This window comes from Salmo salar, chromosome 10 (assembly GCF_965601325.2).
Source record: "Salmo salar chromosome 10, fSalSal1, whole genome shotgun sequence".
NCBI classification, from domain to species: Eukaryota; Metazoa; Chordata; class Actinopteri; order Salmoniformes; family Salmonidae; genus Salmo; species Salmo salar.
This window is the reverse complement of record NC_138300.1, coordinates 10,501,638-10,525,822: the sequence shown is the minus strand read 5'-3', so window position 1 is coordinate 10,525,822 and position 24,185 is coordinate 10,501,638. Positions and strand designations below refer to the sequence as shown.

At 42.0% G+C, this 24,185-nt stretch overlaps 1 protein-coding gene across 3 annotated transcripts in view; it reads left to right on the top strand.

Moving 5' to 3' along the window:
* LOC106613488 (E3 ubiquitin-protein ligase RNF13) overlaps positions 1-24,185 on the top strand; it is a 93,212-nt gene that overhangs the window by 13,857 nt on the left and 55,170 nt on the right. For all 3 annotated transcript variants that reach the window (XM_014215770.3, XM_082956695.1, XM_082956696.1), the window contains exons 2-3: positions 7,058-7,260; positions 7,474-7,554. In XM_014215770.3, coding sequence (XP_014071245.1) covers positions 7,147-7,260; positions 7,474-7,554 — 195 coding nt within the window. In that variant the 5' untranslated portion in view covers positions 7,058-7,146. The remainder of the gene's footprint in view (positions 1-7,057; positions 7,261-7,473; positions 7,555-24,185) is intronic.

The following is a 24,185-nucleotide window of genomic DNA, read 5'->3' as shown; positions in this document are numbered from 1 at the left end:
TCCACACACAAAGATGCATACAAAGCTCTCCCTCGTCCTCCATTTGGCACATCTGACCATAATTTTATCCTCCTGATTCCTGGTTACAAGCAAAAATTAAAGCAGGAAGCAGCAGTGACTCAGTCAATAAGAAAGTGGTCAGATGAAGCAGATGCTAAGCTACAGGACTGTTTTGCTAGTACAGACTGGAATATGTTCTGGGATTCTTCCAATGGCATTGAGGAGTACACCACATCAGCCACTGGCTTCATCAATAAGTGCATCGGTGACGTCGTCCCCACAGTGACTGTACGTACATACCCCAACCAAAAGTAATGGATTACAGGCAACATCCTCACTGAGCTAAAGGGTAGAGCTGCCGCTTTCAAGGAGTGGGACTCTAACCCAGAAGCTTATAAGAAATCCCGCTATGCCCTCCGAACCATCAAACAGGCAAAGCGTCAATACAGGACTGAGATCGAATCCTACTACACTGGCTCCGACGCTCGTCAGATGTGGCAGGGATTGCAAACTATTACAGACTACAAAGGGAAGCACAGCCGAGAGCTGCCCAGTGACACGAGCCTACTAGACGAGCTAAATTACTTCTATGCTCGCTTCAAGGCAAGTAACACTGAAACATGCATGAGAGCATCAGCTGTTCCGGATGACTGTGTGATCATGCTCTTCACAGCTGATGTGAGTAAGAACAGGTCAACATTCACAAGGCCGCAGGGCCAGATGGATTACCAGGACTTGTACTCCGAGCATGCGCTGACCAACTGGCAAGTGTCTTCACTGACATTTCCAACCTATCTTCAACCTCTCCCTAAGTCTGTAATACCAACATGTTTCAAGCAGACCACCATAGTCCCTGTGCCCATGAACACTAAGGTAGCCTGCCTAAATGACTACCAACCCGTAGCACTCACGTCTGTAGCCATGAAGTGCTTTGAAAGGCTGGTCATGGCTCACATCAACACCATTATCCCAGAAACCCTAGACCCACTCCAATTTGCATACCGCCCCAACAGGTCCACAGATTGTGCGATCTCTATTGCACTCCACATTGCCCTTTCCCACCTGACAAAAGGAACACCTATGTGGGAATGCTATTCATTGACTACTACACCATAGTGCTCTCAAAACTCATCACTAAGCTAAGGACCCTGAGACTTAACACCTCTCTCTGCAACTGGACTTCCTGACGGGCCGCCCCCAGGTGGTAAGGGTAAGTAACAACAAATCTGCCACGCTGATCCTCAACACGTGGGCCCCTCAGGGGTGCGTGCTTAGTCCCCTCCTTTACTCCATGTTCACTCACGACTGCACGGCCAGGCACATCTCCAACACCATCATTAAGTTTGCCGATGACACAACAGTGGTAGGCCTGATCAACGACGAGATGGCCTATAGGGGAGGAGGTCAGAGACCTGGCCGTGTGGTGCTAGGACAACAACCTCTCCCTCAACGTGATGAAGACAAAGGAGATGATTGTTGACTACAGGAAAAGGAGGACAGAGCACGCCCCATTCTCATCGATGGGGCTGTAGCGGAGCAGGTCGAAAACGTGAAGTTCCTTGGTGTCCACATCACAAACAAACTAACATGGTCCAAGCACACCTAGACAGTCATGAAGAGGGCATGACAAAACCTATTCCCCCTCAGGATACAGAAAAGATTTGGCATGGTTCCTCAGATTCTCAAAAGGTTCTATAGCTGCTCCATCAAGAGCATCCTGACTGGTTACATCACTGGCTGGTTTGGCAACTGCTCGGCCTACGACCACAAGGCACTACAGAGAGTAGTGTGTACACCCCAGTACATCACTGGGGCCAAGCTTCCTGCCATCCAGGACCTCTATACCAGGCGGTGTCAGTTCGAAGGCCCTAAAAATTGTCAGACTCCAGCCACCCTAGTCATAGACTGTTCTCTCTGCTACCGCATGGCAAGTGGTACCGGAGCGCCAAGTCTAGGACCAAAAGGCTCCTTAACAGCTTCTACCCCCAAGCCATAAGACTCCTGAACAGCTAATCAATGGGCTACCCAGACTCCTCTTTTACGCTGCTGCTACTCTCTGTTTATAATCTATGCATAGTCACTTTAACTCTACCTACATGTACATATTACCTCAATTACCCCGCACATTGACCCCCTGTATATAGCCTCGTTATTGTTATTTTACTGCTGCTATTTTAGTTTTTTCTTTTCTATTTCTTAATCATTTTTTATTTATTTTTTTAAGCTGCATTGTTGGTTAGGCCTTTTAAGTAAGAATTTCACAGTAAGGTCTACACCTGTTATATTCGGCGCATGTGACAAATAACATTGGATTTATTTGATGTTAATAGTTAGCAATTAATACTTAACAAATAGTAGGACATTTTTGTTCTGTTTAATTCTGTGAGAAACCATCTCTTTACAAAAACACAGAATTAAACAGAACAGAAATGTCCTACTATTTGTAGCAAGTCTGGGCGTATGGTCAACTAAATGGGTTTTGCTAGAGATGGCTTGGGCAGACAATGACTTGGTGATTAATTACCTAAAGTTGGCATTCTATAGACAAGATGTGGTATGTGTGTGTGAGCCGAGATAGGCATTGTCCTAAACTCTTCCAGGCTAATTGTCTGATCATCCTGGCATCTGGGAAACTAAGCCGGGTTGGAAGTATAACAATATCCTGTGTGGACAACCAGGAGATGAACAAGGTGGCTTATGGGAGTTGGAACCAGCCTGACTAAGCATTTTTAGGTTCTATATAACATCAGTTTTTTTTCATGATCAGTTAAGCCCTCTGCAACACACTTCGGCGTGTGGGGTCGACAGTTTCATTGTTGCAGTAATTAATTTATATTAAATAAAAATTATTGTTTTTCAAGAAATAAGTCTCTCTCAATTCTGAATTTCCACGACATGATTCTCCTAACACACATTGCTGCTACTATTATTTAAAAAAATTATCCTGCTGCTCAGGGACTTTACCCCTGATTGTATGCATATAACTACCTCATCTATCACTGCTATTGTTCTTGTACATACTGTATATTATTTTCTTTATATTGACACTATCTGTTTCTGATATTGCTACTGTGCAAGTAAGCATTTGGCTGTACTGTTTACACCTTCTGTAGAGACCATCCACTTAGCAAGATGTGGCTGGGTGGTATAGCATTTCTTTCACATGACCAATCAATTTAGACAAGTGTGTCTGGGTAAGCGTCATCTAATATTTATAAAATATTTTATCTGGAGACTTTGTTTACCTGGAATTTTTCCTTATTGTAGGCTACTACTTTAACCACTTTTAGTCTTAATCTTTACTACACTACTCTCTGTTTAGCGCATGACCTCACATGTGGATCCTTAAAGAGATGGGTGTGAAGGGTGTGAACAATGCTGAATGGATGTAGATAAAGGAGAGCTCTCCAGTAGGTACCAAAATATTCAAAGGCCATTTTCTCAAAAGTGAGGTTACAAGTTTATCAAACTTCAAAGCAGAATTACTTTCCCATTGTTCCTCAAATGCAGTGTATGATATTCCAGTTTGTAGTTCTGTGTCTCAGCTTTTATCCAGTGTAAAAAACACTATTTCAAATGTTCCTACATAACACCGAATCAAGGCGGTCGGTCACATTATAAGCTCATTTATTTGTGTGGCTGCCAGCCAAATACCGTTACAGTTCTATTGTCATCTGATGAAAAGCTATTTTCTGCTGAATGTGTTTTCTGTGAAGGAAACTGTAGATGCACATCTCTGATCAATTTATTGAAGCAAAAAATAACACTTGACTTTCAATATGAAACGCGACCCCGTCAATACACAGCTGGTCACCTGCTCCGGTTGTGCTATTTAAAAACAAACAGGTGACTGACTCAACTGGTCTGGGGAACTACGATAAGCTTCATAATGTAAAATGATGTGACTGGTGAAATTAAGAGCGCAATCTGCTTTATCTCCTAATGTATTGCACAAGTTGACTGCATGGATTTACTTAAGTATCTACAAATATTTAAATGTATGTGGAAAAACTTCAAATAAATAGTTTCAATGGTATTGAAAAATCATCCAGTGGCTTTTTCCAAATACCTCGGTATACAGTATACCGCCAAAGCCAAATTTTATGTCAATGCTAATATGGCAAAAATTCGTACAGTTGAAGTTGGAAGTTTACATACACTTAGGTTGGAGTCATTAAAACTCGTTTTTCAACCACTCCCCAAATTTCTTGTTACAAACTATAGTTTTGGCAAGTGTGACAAATAGTAGCTAGCTAGAAATTGTACAAAAGTGAGTTTTTCAAAGGAAAGTAGACAATGAATATAGGATGTTCCAGCAAGAGTGGACATTTATTATTTATATTTATTGAGGTATCAGGGAAAACTGTGTGCTTAATGTGCAAAGTGAGTATCGCTGTCTTGAAAGACTACAACTTGTCCCGACATTTCCAGACTAAGCATGCAGAGAAATATAGGAATATGTCTTCTGAGCAGAGGGCAAGTGCATCCAAAGAGTTGCTTTCTCAGTTGCAAAAGTATCAATGACTTTTCACAAAACTGCATTCAGCAAACAACGGAATTGCAATAGCTAGCTATGTACTGTCCCACAAAATTGCTAAACATAGCAAGCCATTCGCTGAGGGCGAATTGATTAAAGAATGTTTAATTGACTCTGCAGCAAGACTTTGCCCCGACAAGAAAGAGCTGTTTTGAAAATATTTCCCTGTCAAGACGAACAGTGACACGGTTTGTTGAGGACATCTTAGAGAATATGGAATAACAGTTGAAAGACAAGGTAAAGGATTTCACCTATTTTTCCTTGGCCCTGGATGAGAGCAGTGATGCACGTGACACGGCGCATTTGTTGATATTCTTAAAAGGCATAACCCCAGACTTTGAAATGACAGAGGGGCTTGCTTCAGTGCAGTCAATGAAGAGCACAACCACAGGGAAAGATTTATTGGAGGAGGTTAATAAGTGTGCGGCAAAGCTGGGACTGAGTTTTGAGAAGTTATCCAGCGTGACCACTGATGGGTGCCAAACTTGACAGGAAGAAATGTTGGCCTTTTGAAAAGGATACAAGATCAAGTAGCTGAGCTGAACCCAGATCAGAAAATTATTTTCCTGCCTTGCATTATTCATCAGGAGGTGCTCGGTAAATGTGTTCTGAAAATGAGCCATGTTGTGGATACAGTCACTAAAGCGGTAAACTTCATAAGAGCAAAATCTTTAAACCACAGGCAGTTTGTCTCGCTGTTGGAAGAGACAGTCGGGTCATGCAGATCTCCCCTACCACACAAACATGAGATGGCTGAGTTTGGGAAAGGTACTTAAAAGGGTGTGGGACGTGAAGTCGGGGAGTTGCTGAGTTATTGCAAATGAAAGGAAAATATGTGGATTTCCCTCAACTGCAAGATAAAGAATGGTTGGCAGATTTTTTGCCTTCACTGTGGACATCATGGCCCTCATGAATGAACTGAATTCCAAACTACAAGGGAAGGGCCTTTTTGCACATTCGATGTACAGCCTTGTCAAAGCCTTCAAGGGAAAATTGCTCCTCCTGACCCGCCAAGGAGGGGCCAACAATCTCACCCACCTCCCGACACTACTAGTCTGTTCCCTATCAGATGACCAGCGGGAGAAGTATACATCGCTGCTGCGTGCTTTGAATGGTGAGTTTTTTTCATCATTTTGAGGATTTCAAAGTGTTGGAAAATGACATGCTGTTGGTTTCCTCTCCTTTCACCTTCAATGTTGATAACGCTCCCACTGACCTGCAACTTGAGCTTATCGATCTTCAGTCTGATGCAGTGATTGGAGAACTATTCAAAACAATGTCAATGACGAGGTTCTATGCATTTCTCGATGAACAAAACTTTCCAAAGATTAGGAGTCATGCACAGAAGATGTTTGTACTATTTGGGCAACCTATGTATGTGAACAGACATTTTCAGTGATGAAATATAACAAGTCAAGGCACAGATCATCTCTTACTGACTCTCACCTCTCAGCAATCCTGCGCATAGCGACGTCAGAAACTATACTGGACTTCACTGCTCTAGCCAAAGCCCATCAGAGACTTCACTCCTCACACCGATTGAGTAGTTTAAATGTAATGTTGAGTTCTCTCTTTCTTGTGTTTTTGTGCATACCCGTTAACAAGAGTTCTGTCCGTGGTGCTGAATGCACAGTGTACTTTTCCCTCCGTGTAGTTCATTGTATGTTTAATAATGAATGTAAGTGTCAAGTGTAGACACAACCTAGGAGAGGAGAGAGAGTCTATAGGATACTGAATCTGATCCAGCAAGAATGATGAGAGAGCAGATACTTGCACTTTCTCTTCAGTTACATTTTGCCTACCTTTTAGGAGTGGGACGATTTGCAGGCAGAGACAATAAATGGGTTGTCAATATTTATTTCCAGAAAATGTAGTAGGCCTAAAGTATAGCCTAATCATATTAAGTTAAATTATTTGGAAAGATAACTGCACTGTGCTTCTCCGCCCATGCGGAGGGTTGTAAAGGGAAAGTATATTACTGAGAACGTTCAAAGTTTGCCAGTAAACTACCAGATTTTTGGTAACTTTCAAGTTATGGGGGGAATTTATTTATCTATCTATTGGCCTTTTTGATTTAATATTATCACAGGTGTCTATTTATCCCTGGCCCTTAGTGTAGCCTTATCACATGTAAAATATTAAAATAATATTTTTTTTAAAAGAACAAAAAACATATACAGCATTACAAAGCTGTAAAACATCCTAAATATAAACTATCAACTTAGTGAATACCATTGGTGTTTCATATGAGGGTTTCAACATGAGATATCCTTTTTTTTTTTAACACACTTTTATTTATTTTACGATGTAAATTTGTCTTTTAAAAGATATAAAAATGAATACTTTTTTTTTTTTTAAGTATAAATTATCAAAGTTACCATAGATTGCCATAAATGACCTAGGTATTTGAACCCAGGTGTGGTGTGTTTATGTTTTCTGTTCTGTGGGAGGCTGGGAGAGCAGATGTAGGCCTATAGACAGTGACAAACCTGTGTTTGTGCATGTGTCTACACTCTGCAGGTGTGAGAGCCGCCAGCACTGGGACAGTCCATCCGTGTGTCAGTCTGTGCAGGTGTGTGTCAGTCGACTGGCACAGCTCGGAATGCAAGATGCTGTTCTCCCTGGGGATGCTGATGCTGTCCGCCACACAGATCTACACCATCTTCACCGTGCAGCTCTTTGCCTTCCTCAACCTGCTGCCCGTCGAGGCTGACATCTCTGCCGTGAGTCCCGCAGACTGCGAGACGGACGGGCGCGTGGGTGGGCAGGCATGCAGATAGACAGACAGATACACAAACAGACAGACGTGGTCTACAGACATTCAGACTGACTGACTGGCTTACAGAAAACATATTTTGGCTCTGTGCTTGGAGCTTCTAGTTATTAACACCACCAAGTAGTTCATGATACGATTTGTATTCTTATTTCTCTTTCAGTACACATTTGACAACAAAACGGGAAACTTTGATGACCTGCCTGCACGGTTTGGGTACCGGTTGCCCAGCGATGGACTCAAGGTGGGTACAACAATGGTCCAGACGTTGACTGTTTACATACCCAGTCATTTCACTGCCATTGACACAAGTTAAAGTATAACCATCATCAGAATATGAACGATAAGAATGGAATTCAATTTTGGGTGGCATTTCTTCTTGAGATAGAATGCCCATCTCAGAAAAACGAATGTAAAACTAAAAATGTGTAACAGAGTGAATTGATTATCAAAAATGATCACTAATGCATATACACTGAGTGTACAAAACATTAGGAACTCCTGACCTCAATTAGTTGACTGGTCATTGTTTGGTCATTAGGCTGTTGGTCGACCGAGATTGTTTTAGTCGAACAATAACAAATATATGTTTTAGTCGAGCAATCGACTAATACAATCTCGGTCGACCAACTGCTTAAACGACCAAACAATCGTCCAGTCTACTAATATACAGTACCAGTCAAAAGTTTGGACAGACCTACTCATTCAAGGCTTTTTCTTTATTTTACTATTTTCTACATTGTAGAATAATAGTGAAGACATCAAAACTATGAAAAAACACATGGAATCATGTAGTAACAAAAAAAGTGTTAAACGAATCAAAATATATTTTGTATTTTAGATTATTCAAAGTAGCCACACTTTGCTTTGACAGCTTTGCACACTCTTGGCATTCTCTCAACCAGCTTTATGATTTAGTCACCTGGATTGCATTTCAATTAGCAGGTGTAACCTCGTTAATTTGTGTAATTTCTTTCCTTAATGCATTTGAGCCAATCAGTTGTGTTGTGACAAGGCAGGAGTGGTATACACAAGATAGCCCTATTTGGTAAGCAAATAGTCCATCATTACTTTAAGACATGAAGGTCAGTCAATGCGGAACATTTCAAGGACTTTTCAAGTTTCTCTAAGTGCAGTCGTAAAAACCATCAAGCGCTACAATGAAACTGGCTCTTATGAGGACCGCCACAGGAAAGGAAGACCCAGAGTTACCTCTGCTGCAGAGAATAAGTTCATTAAAGTTACAATCCTCAGAAATTGCAGCCCAAATAAATGCTTCAGAGTTCAAGTAACAGACACATCTCAACATCACCAGTTCAGAGGAGACTGTGTGAATCAGGCCTTCATGGTCGAATTGCTGCAAAGAAACCACTACTAAAGGACACCAATAATAAGAAGAGACTTGCTTGGGCCAAGAAACACGAGCAATGGACATAAGACCGGTGGAAATCTGTCTTTTGGTCTGATGAGTCCAAGTTTGAGATTTTTGGTTCCAACCGCCGTGTCTTTGTGAGACGCAGAGTAGATGAACGCATGATCTCTGCGTGTGTGGTTCCCACAGTGAAGCATGGAGGAGGTGGTGTGATGTGTGGGGGTACTTTGATGGTGACACAGTCTGTGATTGATTTAGAATTCAAGGCACCACAGCATTCTGCAGCAAGCATCCCATCTGGTTTGCGCTTAGTGGGACTATCATTTGTTTTTCAACAGGACAATAACCCAAAACACACCTCCAGGCTGTGTAAGGGCTATTTGACCAAGAAGGAGAGTGATGGAGTGCTGTATCAGATGACCTCTCTCACAATCACCCGACCTCAACCCAATTGAGATGGCTTGGATGAGTTGGACCGCAGAGTGAAGGAAAAGCAACCAACAAGTGCTCAGCATATGTGGGAACTCCTTCAAGACTGTTGGAAAAGCTACATGGTTACTACATGATTCCATATGTGTTATTTCATAGTTTTGATGTCTTCACTATTATTCTACAATGTTGAAAATAGTAAAAATAAAAAATAAACTTTTGAATGAGTAGGTGTTTCCGAACTTTTGACTGGTACTGTATATATTTGTGCCCATCTCAGTGAACTAATCCATTGACGAGGCCTACAATAAAAGCCAATTTATGCTTGATTTGAAAATGTGGTCGGAGGAGGGTGTGATATGGAGGGTGTGACGCAATTGTGGAGGCATGCAGAAAACAAATCCAGCTCTGTATCTCATCGCCATGTGCCTCCCAAATTTTTTTCAAATGCGGAGGGCTCTGTATAGTTCCGCATTGACATGATTGGTTGACGGTAGGTGTGGGCGGTACATCCTGTGTAAACACAAACTCACTTCCTTGACAATAGCTCTGCACTGTTCTGCGAAATGCAAGAATTATGAATGACCTGACTTCTGCTGAGGCCATGTCACTGTAAGTGCTGCATGGCCAATGCAGATGTCGGATTGACCATGCACCCAGATGAACAATGCAATTTGTGCACATTCATTGTTTAATAACTTAATTGTGTGAGTTGTTTGATTGTTAGTGTATATCAATACCTCATTACATATCACCAGTAGTACTTTTACCATTCATTCCTATAATATCGAATCTACAATTTTTGTTTCTTTGGTTATTGTCATTTCAATATTGTATTCCTGTTTTCATTTTCTCATTGTCAGAGTAGACATATTGTTTGCAGAGTTCACAACCTATGCTACATTTGTGAGAAAGAAGTTTTGGTTTATTTAATTCCATTTACTAGTTCTGTCAATTTAGTCATTGACTTTTGTTTGGAGCTCTCCTGACAATGTTGAGTCAGGACCTGCATGCATAGAAGTAGGCCTATAGGCTACCTGGTCTGCGTGCAAATGTAGGCATATACATGTGTCCATTTGGGGATCTGATAGGATTTCTGATTGGCTTCACTCACCACCACTAATGACCTGTGGAGCTTCTCAAAGTAATGTTTTCTTCACCTCAAACAGCAAGCAAACAAAGTCTGTTTTTACATCCATTGAGAATTACAATAGTTCTTCAATGTATTTGAACAATCTTTCCAGCTCTCTCTCTTTCGATAACCACTCAGCGTGAAAGGGAAAAATGTCATGCTCTGATCCAGTGGAAACGTCAGTGCTTGACTTGGACTGAAAAAGGTTCTGGTACTCATTTTGTGTACTGGCACGGTTTATATTTAGGTCCAGGAGCTCCACAATACTTTTGAGCTAGAGGAACAGGAGCTCAAGCAGTAGAAAATCAGTAGAAAATTTGAGGTGGTGTTACTCGGCTCCAAGTCAAGCACTGCTTATTATGTGCTTCTTAGCCTACAGCTGTGTCTGTCCTGAGCTCACTGGAGAGGGAATATTTTATACAATGTTGCAAGTTCGCTATGACAAGTTTTGGGGTGGACCCAAGATAATAGTTGGTACAATGTTTCAAGTTCGTTGTTCACATCGGCTAGAGAGTGCGTGATCACACAGTCGTCCGGAACAACTGGTGCTCTCATGCATGCTTCAGTGTTGCTTGACTCGAATCGAGCATAAAAGGCATTTAGCTCGTCTGGTAGGTTCCCATCACTGGGTCGCTCGCGGCTGGGTTTCCCTTTATAGTCCGTAATAGTTTTCAAGCCCTGCCACAACCAACGAGCATCAGAGCCGGTGTAGTAGGATTCAATCTTAGTCCTGTATTGACGCTTTGCCTGTTTGATGATCCGTCTGAGGGCATAGCGGGATTTCTTATAAGTGTCCGGATTAGTGTCCCATTCCTGGAAAGCAGCAGTTCTTCAGCTCAGTGCGGATGTTGCCTGTAATCCATGGCTTCTGGTTGGGATATGTACGTACGGTCACTGTGGAGACGACGTCGTCAATGCACTTATTGATGAAGCCGGTGACTGAGGTGGTATACTCAATGCCATTGGATGAATCCCGGAACATATTTCAGTCTGTGCTAGCAAAACAGTCCTGAAGCGTAGCATCCGCGTCATCTGACCACTTCCGTATTGAGCAAGTCACTGGTACTTCCTGCTTTTGTTTTTGCTTGTAAGCAGCTATCGGGGGGGTATAATTATGGTGAGATTTGCCAAATGGAGGGAGAGGGTGAGCTTTGTATGCGTCTCTGTGTGTAGAGTAAAGGTGATTTAGAGTTTTTTTTCTCAGATTGCACATGTGACATGCTGGTATAAATGAGGTAAAACGAATTTAAGTTTGCCTGCATTAAAATCGAACGGATGGTAGAGGCGGCTTACCCACTCACTGACGAATTCTCACAAGGCGACTGATCTCTGCCCCCTTTATTTCCGTATTTTCTATACGCGAATGTTGGGGTTTTGGGCCTGGTCTGAGAGAAGCAGTATATCCTTCGCGTCGGACTCATTACAGAAAAAAATCTTTGTCCTGTTCAAGGTGAGTAATTGCTGTTCTGATATCCAGAATATCTTTTGGGTCATAAGAGACAGTAGCAGCAACATTATGTACAAAATAAGTTACAAACAATGTGAAAAATCATACAAAATGGCACAGTTGGTTAGGAGCCGGTAAAACGGCAGCCATCCCCTCCGGCGCCATTATTATTAGTATTGACTCTTTAATATGACCCCACCTGGGATTTGAACTCACAACCTCTGGATTTGAGGTATGCTGTCCCCTACACATTCATTACCTATAATACATCTCTGCATTTAGCTAAAGAGTTACATCTGCCCTGCTATTTTAATTATCATTTAATCTGACTATTCTTTCATTGATTTAATTTACTTATTTCAGCAATTTGAGTTTGGGTTTTCAGTATAGTTGTTGGTGGGACAGATTATTCTGTTTTAATGTTGCTCCTGAATCAATATGATAAATATAATAGTTATTCTTCTGTGTATTTTTAACAGAGCTGAGATTTAAAACCGGGAACTAGACAAAAACCTCCAGGGGACCATGACACAATGTCCCAAGAAGTGTTAAAAACATCCTCAGGAACGTTCCCGGGACCATCCGGGAACTAGACAAAACTTCCAGGGGACCATGACACAACATTCTGATGAATTTAGGCCACCATTCCGTGACGTCCCAGGGACGTCCTAATGACTCATTATTGTTTGCAGGGTAACCACGTTTCGAGGTTATACAGTGAGGGGAAAAAAGTATTTCATCCCCTGCTGATTTTGTACGTTTGCCCACTGACAAAGAAATGATCAGTCTATAATTTTAATGGTAGGTTTATTTGAACAGTGAGAGACAGAATAACAACAAAAAAATTCAGAAAAACGCATGTCAAAAATGTTATAAATTGATTTGCATTTTAATGAAGGAAATAAGTATTTGACCCCCTCTCAATCAGAAAGATTTCTGGCTCCCAGGTGTCTTTTATACAGGTAACGAGCTGAGATTTGGAGCACACTTGAAGGGAGTGCTCCTAATCTCAGTTTATTACCTGTATAAAAGGCACCTGTCCACAGAAGCAATCAATCAATCAGATTCCAAACTCTCCACCATGGCCAAGACCAAAGAGCTCTCCAAGGATGTCAGGGACAAGATTGTAGACCTACACAAGGCTGGAATGGGCTACAAGACCATCGCCAAGCAGCTTGGTGAGAAGGTGACAACAGTTGGTGCGATTATTCGCAAATGGAAGAAACACAAAAGAACTGTCAATCTCCCTCGGCCTGGGGCTCCATTCAAGATCTCACCTCGTGGAGTTGCAATGATCATGAGAACGGTGAAGAATCAGCCCAGAACTACACGGGAGGATCTTGTCAATGATCTCAAGGCAGCTGGGACCATAGTCACCAAGAAAACAATTGGTAACACACTACGCCGTGAAGGACTGAAATCCTGCAGCGCCCGCAAGGTCCCCCTGCTCAAGAAAGCACATATACATGCCCGTCTGAAGTTTGCCAATGAACATCTGAATGATTCAGAGGATAACTGGGTGAAAGTGTTGTGGTCAGATGAGACCAAAATGGAGCTCTTTGGCATCAACTCAACTCGCCGTGTTTGGAGGAGGAGGAATGCTGCCTATGACCCCAAGAACACTATCCCCACCGTCAAACATGGAGGTGGAAACATTATCCTTTGGGGGTGTTTTTCTGCTAAGGGGACAGGACAACTTCACCTCATCAAAGGGACGATGGACGGGGCCATGTACCGTCAAATCTTGGGTGAGAACCTTCTTCCCCCAGCCAGGGCATTGAAAATGGGTTGTGGATGGGTATTCCAGCATGACAATGACCCAAAACACACGGCCAAGGCAACAAAGGAGTTGCTCAAAAAGAAGCACATTAAAGTCCTGGAGTGGCCTAGCCAGTCTCCAGACCTTAATCCCATAGAAAATCTGTGGAGGGAGCTGAAGGTTCGAGTTGCCAAACGTCAGCCTCGAAACCTTAATGACTTGGAGAAGATCTGCAAAGAGGAGTGGGACAAAATCCCTCCTGAGATGTGTGCAAACCTGGTGGCCAACTACAAGAAACGTCTGACCTCTGTGATTGTCAACAAGGGTTTTACCACCAAGTACTAAGTCATGTTTTGCAGAGGGGGTCAAATACTTATTTCCCTCATTAAAATGCAAATCAATTTATAACATTTTTGACATTCGTTTTTCTGTATTTTTTTGTTGTTATTCTGTCTCTCACTGTTCAAATAAACCTACCATTAAAATTATAGACTGATCATTTCTTTGTCAGTGGGCAAACGTACAAAATCAGCAGGCGATCAAATACTTTTTTCCCTCACTGTATAGTGTTTTTTTACATTTACTTTGTTTACATACATTGGAGTAAAATTGGCTTGTATTTTGGGTTCTGATGGGGTACGATAGTTGAACTAAGCTCAGGAGGCATTTATAAGTTACAGGTGAAGTCGGAAGTTTACATACACCTTAGCCAAATACATTTAAACTCAGTTTTTCACAATTCTTGACATTTAATCCTAGTAAAAATTCCATGTCTTAGGTCAGTTAGGATCACCACTTTATTTTAAGAATGTGAAATGTCAGAATAATAGAGAACATGATTTATTTCAGCTTTTATTTCTTTCATCACATTCCCAGTGGGTCAGAAGTTTACATACACTCAATTAGTATTTGGTAGCATTGCGTTTCATTTGTTTAACTTGGGTCAAACATTTCGGGTAGCGTTCCACAAGCTTCCCACAATAAGTTGGGTGAATTTTGGCCCATTCCTCCTGACAGAGCTGGTGTAACTGAGTCAGGTTTGTAGGCCTCCTTGCTCGCAAACGCTTTTTCAGTTCTGCCAACAAATTCTCTATCGGATTGAGGTTAGGGCTTTGTGATGGCCACTCCAATACCTTGACTTTGTTGTCTTTAGGCCATTTTTCCACAACTTTGGAAGTATGCTTGGGGTCATTGTCCATTTGGAAGACCCATTTACGACCAAGCTTTAACTTCCTGACTGATGTCTTGAGATGTTGCTTCAATATATCCACATAATTTTCCTTTCTCATGAAACCATCTATTTTGTGAAGTGCACCAGTCCCTCCTGCAGCAAAGCATCCCCACAACATGATGCTGCCACCCCCGTGCTTCACGGTTGGGATGGTGTTCTTTGGCGATGGTCATTATGGCCAAACAGTTCTATTTTTGTTTCATCAGAACAGAGGACATTTCTCCAAAAAGTACGATCTTTGTCCCCATGTGCAGTTGCAACCGTAGTCTGGCTTTTTCATGGCAGTTTTGAAGCAGTGGCTTCTTCCTTGCTGAGCGGCCTTTCAGGTTATAGGACTCGTTTTACTGTGGATATAGATTATTTCGTACCTGTTTCCTCCAGCATCTTCGCAAGGTCCTTTGCTGCTGTTCTGGGATTGATTTGCACTTTTCGCACCAAAGTACGTTCATCTCTAAGAGACAGAACGTGTCTCCTTCCTGAGCGGTATGACGGCTGCGTGGTCCCATGGTGTTTATACTTGCGTACTATTGTTTGTTCAGATGAACGTGGTACCTTCAGGCGTTTGGAAATTGCTCCCAAGGATGAACTAGACTTGTGCAGGTCTACAATTTTTTTCCTGAGGTCTTGGCTGATTTCTTTTGATTTTCCCATGATGTCAAGCAAAGAGGCACTGAGTTTGAAGGTAGGTACACTGCCAGTTGACTCAAATTTTGTCAATTAGCCGATCAGAAGCTTCTAAAGCCATGACATAATTTTCTGGAATTTTCCAAGCTGTTTAAAGGCACAGTCAACTTTAATTAACTAATTAATTTAATTTAACACTTTAAACCCCCTATACTCCTTTGAGACCCCTCTTTGAAACTCACTGAGATTTCTTCTAGACATTGTTGCCAAAATAATGGTTAACTGGGATTTTTTTATACTTGACCCTAAGCATGATGGTATTTTAATTGGTTAATTAACTCAATAACCACAGCTGTGTGGAATTACCTGCTTTCAATATACTTTGTATCCCTCATTTACTCAAGTGTTTCCTTTATTTTGGCAGTTATCTATAGGTCCCAATACTCTTAAATAGCTTCCTTTCCCTATCTCCCTTCCTTCACAACTGATTAGTGAATCAAGGTCTGTATAGGATTTCACCATTGTGCGTGCACCTTTCAAGTCCTCACAGTTCAGTCGTCATGAAGGAGAGGCTTGGAAAGGAAGCGATCTTTCTAATACCCTTTTCACACTACTGAGCCAAGTCAAGCTAAACCAAGCCAAACTGTGCTGGCCTGGTTACACATCCACCATAGTTTCTGGAACCATGCTGGAAAAGACCATGTGAAGAGAACATATCTTAACCAGCACAGTGCAGGTCGGTTCGGCACGTTAGTGCGAAAAGGGTATAATTCAAGACCATTGGAGTATGGCCTGCTGGCTCCATGGTGGCAATGCAACCACCTGCTGTTGTGACAGTATTTCTTCCAGGTAACCCAGTATGGGGTGGGCTAGGACGGGGGACGGCAGTGCCAACTGATGAGTTTAGCCCCTCCCCTCCGAGTTCTAGTAAAGAGGCAGGGGTCACGTCTGTCACTGTATGTGTTCAGCCTGCCAGGCTTACTTGCGTATGGCATCTGATTATAAAGGCTGAGCGATGAGGGCATATGCCTACTCTCTAGCTCTCTCTCCTTCTCTCTCTGTTTTCCTTACCCGCTCAGTCCTCTCCCTCTCTTATTCTTTGTCGCTCTTGCGCATTCATTGTTTTTTTTCTCTCTGTTTATCTCTCTCCAAGCAATCAATCCCCTTTTTCTCTGTCTCTCTCTTACTCACTGTCTTACTCTACCGCTCTTTCTCATTCCCCCTCTCCACCCCCCTCTGACTGGAGCTAAGCCCAGCCACTTCACCCACCCGTTTGAACTCTCTGCCAGCCTCTGTGTGGATGCACTGTGGCTTTTAGGAAGGCAATCGTGGTGACCAACACCCTAGGCCTCATCATGTTGCTTTGACATATTGTTCCATATTGTACTTATCATTCCATCTTGTCCAAACAATATGGTCTTTACATCTTCGGTCAGATGCCGTTTGGCTTCAGCAGGTCGCCCTGCTGCGGTTGTGGTCGTATCGGTGGCAGTGTTTCAGTGTTTGGACCATAGCCTGTCCTGCTGTGTTAACAAACTGGTTTGTGATTGTAGCGTGTCGACCGTGGTGACTGTATCCCGGTCTACTGTCAAGGCCCCTGCTTACCCTGCCAGCAGAGTGCTTATCTGTGTCGTCGGGTGCACTTACCCAGGACTCTGTCTGGCTGCGTCTAACTCCAAAAAAGCTGTCCCCTCCTCGCTAAACCTTGTCTAGTCTCAGTCGCAGATCTGAGACGATTGGGGAGGTCCAAGCAGGAGCTAAACCCTGGTCGTGTTCATTAGGGCACGCAAATTAATACTTTGTGAAACGTTTTGCAACAGAAAACAAAAAGTCCATGTGCTTAAGGAACTCCACTCCCACCCCTATTTCCTTCTTATTGCCTTCACCTATCCATTCCTGGACGATCTGCAAAGGCTAGTGAACAATGGAAGAACTGAGAGAAGAATGTTCAGGAATTGCATGTCCAAGGGATTGCGGTCCTAAGAATAAACTTCCTCCCACAAAGGAGCTTGCAGCTTTTACCAGAATCACCAGACACTTACCAGCTTGTTTATCTCCTATGATTTCACCATGGTCCTCAGTCTGGTCTTTCTTTGAGAGGAACCGCACACCTCCAATGCCCCGAAATGGCACAGTGTACGGCTAGGCTGTACGACTTCCTCTCAGATTCTGATTACAGTAGTTTTAGGTTGCATCCCAAGTGGCTAAATTCCCAATCTGGCTTTCATACCATCATGGTCACCTAATCATCCTCAGCTTACAATTAAGTGCCAATCACTGGTGCCATTAATGCTAGTTAGTGCTAGTTTGAACACCAGAGGGCATCTTTGAGAAGCATTTGATAGCCTTCAATAGTGGCTGTACTAGAGAATTTAAATCCTTTTTTTATAAGAACATAGTATGTGGGACTGATTTTAAGAAATGTTGCTTAATTTATTTGATTAATATTATGGTGTTTCTATTCCAAGAAAAACCAAAACCCTCTGGGTTTCTGTTAGGATGGAACGGAAAATATGATGGTCGGGAGTAGGCTACAGTACTGGGCTATTTAGCTAAAGAATCCCTGTGTCGTGTGGGAGACTGGGGTTCAATTCCCCAATGGGGAAATAAGAATTTGTTCTTAACTGACTTGCCAAGTTAAATAAACGTTACACTAAGAGCATAACATTTCTGCACCCTAATTGTATAATTGTAGTCTAACCAATACCCAAACAGAGATTTAGTGAAAATAACTATCTCATTGATTTATCAAGACCAGTCCCCATGCTTGTCTCAGAGCAGCGTGAAACGGTTGTAGGCTATTGCTTCAAATACTGTGGCTTCTAACTTCAATACGCTCTTTAAATAAATAAGACCTACACCACATTTAACAGCACATTACAAGATACCTGTGCTGTGCCGATGGCTGCCGGCACGGGTATCGAACCTGCATCTGTAGCAACGCTACATATCGAACTTACAGATGCAGGATCAATACCCATGCCTACCGCCACCGGGAGACCCACAAGGCGGCTATTGGTTTTAATTTAGAATCCTCTGATTCTCTACATGTAATTATAGAGTCGCGTCATATTTTTCGATATACTGTAGGCCTACCAATAGTGTCTTAGACAGCTGCGCTACTCGGGAGGCCCCATCCACAAAGTATCAAAATAGAGAGAGGTGTTCGTAAAGGTATATTGTCCTGCTAATAGACCATAATGGGCTATTATAATACTGTACATGGTGTCCAGGTCAGGATAACCAAAACATGTGTTTATTAAAGACTATCAGAAAGAATGTTGGTACTTATTTATTTTGATCCAAAGCCATGAATGAGTGAGACACTCAGCCTAATGTAGGTGCCGGGCTATATGACGGTGCCATCAACTTGATAATATATAACGATATTTTGGAGGTTATTTCGTTTTCCAAAAAACTAAGTGAGCGATTGTAATCTGAATAAAGGCCAAAATAATATTTCTAAAGGCCAAAACATTTATTTCTGTTTTTAGAGGGAGAGAAACGCTGGGCCAGTTGTGCGTTGCTCTATGGGACTCCCAATCAAGGTCGGATGTGATACATAATAATAATAATAATACTTTTTGTTGTTTTATTTGTTTTGTCTTTTCTGATGGATTAAACTGAAATGGCAACCAACCATGGCCAACCTAAGTAAGAAATACATTTGGCGATAGAATTCTCCCCCTACCCTCCTAGGCAAGTCTATTGTCCAGCTACCTGCTAATCGTCATAATGGCGCTGTACAACGTGACCATTTGTGTTTGAAAGAATATTTTCCAGTAAGCAACAATTAGTTTACCTTCATTAGACAACTTTGTTCCAATATTTCTGTAATTCAGTGATATTTATTCCCATAGTAATTCGTTATGGATCCATAACTAAATAAACATCGGCTTTTTGAAAGAGTATTTGTATCATTATTTTATTAACGAAAGCATAAAGATGCCATTATTAGTTACATTGTTTTAGTTTGAACGTGCAGACTGGCATTAAGAACAGCGGGAACGTTTCCCTAGTCAGTGCCATTATTAGTGCAATGGTCCTTAATGTGTTGCTCTGCGTTTTATTTATTTTTTATTTATTTAACCTTTTATTTAACTATGCAAGTCAGTTAAGAACACATTCTTATTTACAATGACGGCCTACCAAAAGGCAAAAGGCCTCCTCTGGGGACGGTGGCCTGGGATAAAAAAATAAATAAAAATTAATACAATATAAATATAGGACAAAACACACATCACAACAAGAGAGACACAACACTACATAAAGAGAGACAACAACATAACAAGGCAGCAACACAGCATGGTAGAAACAGTACATGGCAACAACATGGTAGCAGCACCCTCAGAGGTAGTAATAACACCTGTGGGAAGAGGGGCATTCTTCTTACCAAACCACATGACCTTTGTTTTGGAGGTGTTCAGAACAAGGTTAAGGGTAGAGAAAGCTTGTTGGACACTAAGAAAGCTTTGTTGTAGAGCGTTTAACACAAAATCCGGGGAGGGGCCAGCTGAGTATAAGACTGTATCATCTGCGTATAAATGGATGAGAGAGCTTCCTACTGCCTGAGCTATGTTGTTGATGTAAATTGAGAAGAGCGTGGGGTCTAGGAGTGTCCACCCCCCATCCCCCTTCCTCCTCCCTTCCCCATGGGCTAGGTCTGTCTTCTGTGCACGGCTCTGCGGCCCATCCTGTGCCCCCTGCTCTCGTACCTTGAATCTCGCGCGCTTTCAGTGTATACAGCTGGAAAACTGCAAGGCAATCCCATTGTGCGCCATTCGGGAGCCATGACCAATATGACCAATATATATTGTCCTGCTAATAACAGGGTTAATAATATATCTGTGAGAATATCTAAGTGGCTTTTATATAATTCTAAATTATTAATAATAATAATAACAATGATAATAATGATAATCGCTTTGTTTAAAAAATAACAATATTTTGGAGATGATTTGGATTTCAAATAATGAAAAATGTGCGAGGAAAAAGGCCATTCTTGAACATGGGGTGAGACATTGTTACTAATTTGTAAGTTTGTTATTTAGAATGATTTATTTCTGTTTTTAGAGGGCGAGAAACCAAAAACCTACGGTCATCTCATGTGTCTCCCAGTCGAGGCCGGCACGGGTATTGAACCAGAATCTGTAGCAACACAGCTTGCACTGCTACAGTGGTTCCTCCTTTAAAAGTTGTGAGCTTACACCGCAGGAGGTACCCAGGGTCACGGCTTCATTGCTCCAGACCACCACAAGGGGGAGTTAGAGCACTCATTATGCATTTGGGTCCCAAGGTTTTTATATGACCAATCATATCGAGTGGTTCCAATGACGAATTTGACGCGAGCCACCCGTCCCTGGTGACGTTCTTCAGCAAAGATGGCTGACAAAACATTACGGGGGAAGCAAATGTAAGTAGTTATAACGTCATAACGAGTAAAGCTAAAAATCTACAATTGAGAGGAATATGTTAGTTAATGTAGAGACAAACGATTGTGCATATTCTTTTGTCATAAAATTAACTTACAAAAATTGCTATTTAGCAAGTTAGCTAACTAGCTAACATTAGCAAGCTAGCTAGCTGGTGTTATGACATGAGTATGACATTGTAATTCGTGTTGTTTGTTTTAGGGACTCCTGAGAACCAGCAAACCAGACTGTCGTCTTGGGAAACAGTGGATGTAAAGAATCTAGCTAGCTAAAGCATTTACTGCAAATTGAATGTACAATTGTGTAAGCTTGCCTTGCTGTGCAATGCAGCTGAAGTAACATAGCTAGCTAACTATTTACTTGCTTATTGTGTAGTGGAGGATAAAAATAACTGTATGCCTAATGGATGTGTAGCTAGCTACAGTATGTTGCCGATCTGTGTATGGACCCTAAAACGTTAGGTTCTGAACTAATATTCATACCAATCTATGAACTTCAGCTATCATAGTTGTTGTATCAACTTCAAGTCTGAATGGCATTAATGAAGCCTATGGATTGAGTAGAATATAATAACGTTATTGTGCCAAGGATGCAAGTCCTATATACATGTACTGTAGTTATTACCATGCATGAGATCCCCACATTGTAGCCTTACATTGAATATATTCACTGATCATGTACTTTTCCTTTGCAAATAAAGGTGTGGTTCAGGTATGAATCTCGTTGAGACATTCTTTTTCATTCATATCCAATACCAGGTGTATCAAATTCCATTCTTTGAATGATGCTGTGTCTGCATGTACAGTGGGGGGAAAAAGTATTTGATCCCCTGCTGATTTTGTACGTTTGCCCACTTACAAAGAAATGATCAGTCTATAATTTTAATGGTAGGTTTATTTGAACAGTGAGAGACAGAATAACAACAAAAATCCAGAAAAACGCATGTCAAAAATGTTATAAAAGGATTTGCATTTTAATGAGGGAAATAAGTATTTGACCCCTCTGCAAAACATGACTTAGTACTTGGTGGCAAAACCCTTGTTGACAATCACAGAGGTCAGACGTTTCTTGTAGTTGGCCACCAGGTTTGCACACATCTCAGGAGGGATTTTGTCCCACTCCTCTTTGCAGATCTTCTCCAAGTCATTAAGGTTTCGAGGCTGATGTTTGGCAACTCGAACCTTCAGCTCCCTCCACAGATTTTCTATGGGATTAAGGTCTGGAGACTGGCTAGGCCACTCCAGGACTTTAATGTGCTTCTTCTTGAGCCACTCCTTTGTTGCCTTGGCCGTGTGTTTTGGGTCATTGTCATGCTGGAATACCCATCCACGACCCATTTTCAATGCCCTGGCTGAGGGAAGGAGGTTCTCACCCAAGATTTGACAGTACATGGCCCCGTCAAATGATGCGGTGAAGTTGTCCTGTCCCCTTAGTAGAAAAACACCCCCAAAGCATAATGTTTCCACCTCCATGTTTGACGGTGGGGATAGTGTTCTTGGGGTCATAGGCAGCATTCCTCCTCCTCCAAACACGGCGAGTTGAGTTGACGCCAAAGAGCTCCATTTTGGTCTCATCTGACCACAAGTCACCAGTTGTCCTCTGAATCATTCAGATGTTCATTGGCAAACTTCAGACGGGCATGTATATGTGCTTTCTTGAGCAGGGGGACCTTGCGGGCGCTGCATTATTTCAGTCCTTCACGGCGTAGTGTGTTACCAATTGTTTTCTTGGTGACTATGGTCCCAGCTGCCTTGAGATCAATGACAAGATCCTCCCGTGTAGTTCTGGGCTGATTCTTCACCGTTCTCATGATCATTGCAACTCCACGAGGTGAGATCTTGCATTGAGCCCCAGGCCGAGGGAGATTGACAATCCTTTTGTGTTTCTTCCATTTGCGAATAATCGCACGACTGTTGTCACCTTCTCACCAAGCTGCTTGGCGATGGTCTTGTAGCCCATTCCAGCCTTGTGTAGGTCTACAATCTTGTCCCTGACATCCTTGGAGAGCTCTTTGTTCTTGGCCATGGTGGAGAGTTTGGAATCTGATTGATTGATTGCTCTTGTGGACAGGTGTCTTTTATACAGGTAACAAACTGAGATTAGGAGCTCTCCCTTTAAGAGTGTGCTCCTAATCTCAGCTCGTTACCTGTATAAAAGACACCTGGGAGCCAGAAATCTTTCTGATTGAGAGGGGGTCAAATACTTATTTCCCTCATTAAAATGCAAATCAATTTATAACATTTTTGACATGCATTGTTCTGGATTTTTTTGTTGTTATTCTGTCTCTCACTGTTCAAATAAACCTACCATTAAAATTATAGACTGAAAATGTCTTTGTCTGTGGGCAAACGTACAAAATCAGCAGGGGATCAAATACTTTTTTCCCTCACTGTGTGAGGGAAACATCCTGACGACTATTGTTATTGTTAGCAGAGATTAACAGAGAGGTTCCCCTGCGAAATCTAGTCTGTCCAAAACGGGATGTAACATTACAGAACGTTTCAAATGAAATGTATAATTTAGAACAGAAACCATTGTCTGTCAGATAGAATAGGGAGTCATGTCAGCTCTAATTCTCTTTCTATTTGCAATGTTTCGGAGCGTTTCACATCCCTGGCCTTGAAAACACCCCTTTATAATTTTTTGGTAAACAGAATGGCAACAGTATGTTTTTCATTCTAATCAAGTGGCATCCTCTGACTTCCACTCTTCTTAAATATAGACTGAACATCGAAACCAGCGTTTCTTGTGGAAAGTTTATGATGCGACACATGTACATACAAACCTAGCAAAACTGGTCAAGCCAACCAAAACCAAGCCAAACTGAGGAAGCAAAACTGGTGTTAGATTAGGCCCTGTTTACTTTGGGGTAGCCTAATCACTGATCTAAACGAATAGATTGCTGTAGGCTATGCGTTGGAACCCCTGATTTCTCCTATCCAGTCATGTCAGATATGTGACTAGTCCATGCTCTGGATGCAGGAAGGGGAGTGGCCTGGGAAAGTGGAGGGCGGTAGCTGGATTCGGCCTGCGTCTTTGGAGTTGGGCTGTGGCTATGTACACGTCTTTCCCGTGCGAAACATGGAGGGAGCTGAGGGTGAGGTCTTGACAAAGACTGGGAGCTAAACCGGATCTAGACGGACTGACTGACTATCTCTGTGTTCTCATAGTCATCCAGTACATATTGACAGATCTCTTTAATGGTCAACTAATGCCCATTGCTCCTGACTATTTTAGGTGGTCTCTGCTTTTCTGAAAACTCGTCAAATAACTTATAAACAAAGTCGTTTTGAATAATTCTGTGCTGGTTTGAGCAAGATCATGCTGACCAATTTCCTGTCCACAGATCTACTGCCAAAATCTAGACAACCAATCCATGGTTAAAAATTATACATTCCTGTAACATTACCTGTGCTTCAGTCAGTGTGTGGGTATTTTCATCCCTTGTT